This window comes from Stylophora pistillata, chromosome 9 (genome assembly GCF_964205215.1).
Source record: "Stylophora pistillata chromosome 9, jaStyPist1.2, whole genome shotgun sequence".
Taxonomy (NCBI): Eukaryota; Metazoa; Cnidaria; class Anthozoa; order Scleractinia; family Pocilloporidae; genus Stylophora; species Stylophora pistillata.
The window spans coordinates 23,904,174-23,910,200 of NC_142527.1; the positions used below are offsets into that span (position 1 = coordinate 23,904,174).

General features: G+C 38.8%; 1 protein-coding gene across 1 annotated transcript in view; it reads right to left on the reverse strand.

Moving 5' to 3' along the window:
* Positions 1 to 4,227: 4,227 nt before the first annotated feature.
* The window catches only part of LOC148723924 (histamine H2 receptor-like), a 2,693-nt gene continuing 893 nt past the window's right edge, over positions 4,228 to 6,027 (reverse strand). Inside the window, exon 1 of the mRNA XM_088733682.1 lies at positions 4,228 to 6,027. This exon is cut by the window's right edge and continues 893 nt beyond it. Within this exon, the coding sequence (XP_088589808.1) occupies positions 5,070 to 6,027 (958 nt within the window). The 3' untranslated portion in view covers positions 4,228 to 5,069.

The window sequence follows — 6,027 nt, forward strand, 5'->3', positions numbered from 1 at the left end:
TCGCGGACAATCTGATCGATTTCTCTTACATTGTGTTCTGAGACTGAAACTTTTCACCTCAAGCAAATCTCCGTCACAAGGTCCAAACAAACATAGCGAGCAACTAAGCTACTAGTATATGTCCGTGTTAAAACACACGAAAGGACTCTAAAGCACACTTCGCTCTGATTGGGCAGAAAAACTCAAAGATTTTCTGGCACCAATCAGATGGCAGAACGACTGCGACCATTTAGAGCTAGTCTTGTAAGACGATGTCCCCAGGGGCTCTTCATGCCCTAACTTGAAAGCGACTCAGCCCCTGGGTCTCCGAGGATGAGAAACCCTGAGATACGCAGTTGTAAACAATTATTATCAGGAGGTGTTGACTATCCTGTCAAGTTATAACGCTGTTATGGGGGCAATGCAACAATTTCAGGACTGCAATCCGCTTTTGTGGTACAGCAATATAGACGGTAAGATGATATTATATTAAATAAGCTGCAGATTGGATGTAAAATGCGAAACAATCGAGTTTACGTGTGAATGCGTACATTTTCGAATCACTGACGGCATCGTCAAATCAGCTCCTTTTATCCAACTTTAAAATTTGATTAAATCCCACTGAATCATTTCTCCAAAAAATCCTTTGGAGATCGGAAAGAACCACACTTCACCTTCCAGAAGCCAGATTTTTAGTCGATTATTTTGTATAGCACATAGTTAAATAACAGGTTACTTGTGACCTATTTTTAATCTTGTTAGAAGAAGGTCGGATAAATTCAATTACGTTGTGTAAATAAATGATTTGGTAGTTTTTATCGGTCCAATTTTTTTCAATTCGTGGCGCGACGCTCCGAGATTCGCCTGAAATTTTGAGCTTCAAAAGTGGCATTTGAACGAAATTCAGCTTTTGTTGATTTTCTCGAAAATAAATCGATATTAAGCCAAACGAAGTATGCAGTGCTTTGTTTCACCTTAAGGCCTACCTAACTTGAGAATATGAGCCGAATCGATTTTTCGGCTGTTGCTACCATATTTTGAAAATGTTCGATTTTTTGCTACATTTCCTCTCAACAATGAATCACTCTCCTATGTTGGTCTCCCTGAAGCTGGCTGAACTCCCATCACTGGTGAACAGAAGGCTCCAAGATATAGCAATCCTCATGTTCAAGGCAAAACATGAAAAGAACTTACTTCCTAGTCAAATACAGGATCTTTTTACATCGAAAGCAGACTGCGATAGGAGACACTCTTTAAGAAGTTCAGATTTCAAATAGCCTCGATTTAATACTATTAAATATGGAAAGCACTCTGTTAAATACTATGGCCCTCTCCTCTGGTCGAAACTTACGAAAGAGTTACACAATGAAGATAGTCTGCATGGATTTAAGACTAAAATCAGGAGAACGGACCTGACTGTCATTATTGATGATGGATTAAAAAACTGTATACTTTGTAACAGTTAATTATGAGACTATGACATTGATAAATAATTTTAATTTATAAATAGGTTAGGTAAATAATTCTATTTGTAAATAGGTTTTAGATTTCTCACTTTTTTTTAAGCATTATTACACTGTGTCCCCAATTAGTGCTATGAGCAAGATTTTCTCGCGACACATAAATAAAGGTCACTACTACTACTACTACTACTACTACTACTAGTACTACTACTACTGTCACGCTACGTCACTTTACTGTTACTGTTATTGCGTCACCCGCACTTTGATCGCTATGTGATTCAGCATTCCCGGATGAACGCGTGTTTTTGCCTGCACATGTAATAAAAAACAAATTAGTCAACATGGACGTCTTGTCTCCCTGCCTCCTAGTTTAACACTACTACTACTGGATAACGGAAAGGAAAGCAAATTGCTATGAATCTATCAACAGAAACGCAGCGCAAATTCCACGTCGTTGCTGCTGTCGAGTAAATCCATAATAAATGTTTTACGTTCTGATTATGTTTTTTCGACTGTGGAAGATATCCGGCTAAAAAGGTTGGCTCCACAACAGCTCCCACTAAGAAATCCGCTACGGACAACGAGACCAAAAGTCTGTTAGATACTGTTCACAAGGACCCGTTTTCGTAGAACAGCCATAATACAACTGTATTACCAAATACAGCTGCCAAACCAGAAAAGGAGATACATAATGACAAAACAATGAATGTTGCTTCACTCGGTTCTTTTCTTAAACAGCTAAGATTCATTTTTCCTCTCGGCAAAGCAGTAGTTTAAACGTGCGTCGAGGATATGCAAACTAGCTGTCTATTTTAACTCCGCTTCCCAGAACAGGAAAAAGTGTGAGTCGCTCTGAAACATGATTCAGCGGTCAAAATATACGGATTGTCGACCTTTGCTTAGATTTTTACTGAAGAGAACAAATAATTTGTTCGTAGATGGTTTGCAACAGCGAGTTCATCTACTTTAATAACCGGGGAAGATACTATAGGTACAAGAATATTTGCTGGGAAATAACTTCTATTTTCGAAAAAAAAAACACCAGTCTTCAAGGTCATCTTAAGTTCAGAAAATGCGCAACCGTGGAGAAACTGCTCAGATTTGAATAAGTGTTCGAATTTAAATGAATCTCTTGCGTTGTTTGACTTATAAATTGAACTGAAAAAATCTGATACCTATGGGCATTTGACAAAGGAGAAAGTACTTTGTAGCGTTTTCTCAAGAAGCAAATATCTAATCATCCGTCCACTTGTCAATACGTTCTTAAACATGGAATCACTAGACTCTTTTAACGTTGGTTCCCAGTGCACATTACGACTGCAAAATAAACGGCTGAGAAAAATGGCAATATGAGGGGTATGAACTCTTATGATTGCCGAATAGGACCCACACCAATCACATTCTTTCCAAGATGCCTCTCGCATCAGTCCTAGCTGTTGTGCAATCTCTATAGATATTTATTAGAATTGCGACTCTTATATGGTATCACCATACAATTATGAATATCGCTTCTCGCAGAATTAAGTATCAATCAATTTTAACAAATCAGTGACACACAAGGCAGTCTTCATGAAGATTGTGGTTTTTACCGATCCCTGCGATCGGCAAAATGACGATAGCTGATACCAGTGATTGAATTTGTCGGCTTTCGCTTTGTGCGCCCGGTTTGGCAGCTTACCTCGTTCATCTCAAATAATTCCCAGTAAAGTCAGTCGTTCATGCTGGGGATGTTAATACCATGTTTTACAGATTGGATCCTGGGATTCAAAGTGACAAATTGCCGCATACGATTGTATTGATCGATAGCAAAATTTGCACGCAATTTTTGCTGCCTGGGGCGACCAAATTGCCATTATTATATATCCAAATAATTAAGTTTTCGAGTTGGCGACGGAGGTATTCATGAAACTTGAAGAATGACAGAAACATTAGGTATCATAAAGAAACCCAAGTTTGGGATTATTTCAAGCAGGATCTTCATTTAGATTCAAACTGATTTTCTCGAAAAAAAAAAACATACGAAAAGTAGCTTTTAAGATCACAATCTGCTCATCATTTGGGTACAAGTATGTTTGAAAATTGTAAGACCAATGTTTTGTTTGAATTGCCCTTCGTTAGTTGTTGCTAGCCTCATAAAGTGAGACATCCTTATATTTGGTCTATCCAGTTCCCAGTTTCGGTCCGGTTTTACCTCCACTTGTAGAGTGATTCTTCCGCTGGGTTTACAAGGCAACCAAGGTACGACAAAACACTTGGCGAAACTCCCTATTTCGAAAGAAGTAGTTAATGGGTTGATCGCTGATAAAGACGTGATCACAGCAGCCGAAGGCCAGACAACTAAGATTGATATCTTTCCTTTACACTCGTGTTTTGCCCTAGGATTTAAGCAATAGAGAACTTTTACCGTGGGTACAAACTCTCATTTAAACACGAGGTGAGAGTTTACTGATAACAGAAAATAAATCGATTTGTAAACTATCCGGATCTAGAAGTTGCCTGTTGAGTGAAAAAAGAATGCTGTCATCGATCATTAGGGATCCACAAAGTAGTTTGTGACAAGCCCAGCTAAAGAGTCAATAACGGGCAATGACGCCTAAAATCAGTTCGAGTTTGTTCGTAAAAAAACCCCAGCGCAACTGTGTTTTCAGTTGCAGCTGCTAAATTGGACAAGGAAAGTGGCAGAGATAGATACATGGTCGCTGCACAGCTGAAGTGTTCGCCCAACTCAAACAGTTGATTTTCATTTACATTTGATGTAGTCGACAGGAGAAGTAAGAGAATAGTGTAACAGAAACTGAAATAATTTATTTGCTTACAATCATATCAAAGTGTATTCGCCTCAGATATGCTGTTTATTGAAAGCATGAACTCCATTTTCTCTTAAAATGTTGTGATGGGTAAATTTATAATAACATCCAAATCTGCCATTCGGTCTGTTAATTTTATTAACAATAAATATTTTGCAATTATTCCCAGAAATTCAATCCATTACATGAAAGTGGTATTGTTCCACTTAGGAAACATTTTTCTCTCGCCAATTTCCGTTGCAAAGCAGGCTATTTTTAGTGCAAAGGTTGCCATCATCCGCCAATTTGCGCCAGCCGAAAGACAGTTTCCTTGGGGACAGATTTTGATTTTGGACAAACTGATACGTCCATCACGCTTAAAATGACTCTTTTACAGAAAAGCAGACTAACATTAAGAGGTTTTAGAAATATAAATGTAAGTCAATGTTGGTAAGAACAGTTTCCGGGTCTAAGTCTGTTTGGAATAAATTTTCACTTTTGATACCCTCGAGTCCTTCGAAGAAAAGCAAAACATGGCCTAGAAAATGTTTTTCTCCTAGCCTTTATATGTAAAGGATTTCACTAAAAACAAGTTCTACGTCAGTTCTTTATACATCATGCCCGAATCAATCACTGACGAACGACTAATGCTTAGGGAAAAGCGTTTGACATAAATATTACATGTCATCAAAAACTTGAATGTCTAAACTAGGTCTAGGAATTAATTTAAGAGAATTATATAAAAGTGCTGAGGAGTCCTGTTTCCCGTTTTGAACACCATGTCTCTACCAGGGGCCAGGCGTAGAATTGATGAGGAAGAGATTTATAATTTTCGCTTTCCTCAGAGCCCTGTTTCCTTACTTGCAAAGCCGGCACTAGTTCCACCATTTCGTAACACTGAGCTCTGCTTTGGTTGTGCATTAAGGTCTTGTGCATTTTGTTCATGAACACGAGGTAGCCAATGGAAGGTGCGGCGAAAGGCTCGGCGAAAGTCGCTATTTCTGAAGTAATAAATCAATGGGTTGATTGCTGATGAAGTAAAAGCGATTGCCTCAACCCAAGGCCATACAACTCTGTCTACTTTGATATCGTCACAAAGGCGACTCGCCGCCGTATAATAACAATGAACCACAAGTAAAACCAGACTGGGCATCCATGAAACAATATAGACACCCAAAATACAACCGATTGTTTTAATAGCTTTGAAATTTTTTATGGCTCCATTCCCTGGAATGCTATTTACGTCGAAGCTTTGAAGATTTTCGCTGGGAAATGTCCTTTTGTATTGATGTCGTGCAGTTTTAAACATAAACATATAACAAAAAGTGACTACAAATAATGGAGCTACGTGTGTTACAAATGCCAGAGACAACCACAGCACTAAGTTTTCAATATTTTCTTCAAAATATGGTGAAATCACGGTGAAAGGAAGACCTAATGAAATTAGCCACACCAAAATAATCACCGCACAGCATCTTTTCTTGGTTACAATCTCCTGATAACGGAAAGGAAACCGAATCGCAATAAACCGGTCTACAGACACGCAGCACAAGTTAAAGGTTGTGGCGTTGGTTGTGTGAATCCACAACATGTATATACTGTTGTGCAAAGTGCTCCCAGCTGGTGGCCGAATCAAGCATCTGATGACGATCCAGGTAGGATCAAGAACCAGCCCAACTAAAAGGTCTGCTACTGACAACGAGGTTAAGAATCGGTTGGAAATTGTTCGTAAAGACTCATTTCTGTAAAGCAACCACAACACGACCGCATTTCCTGTTACGGTTGCTAATCCAGACAAG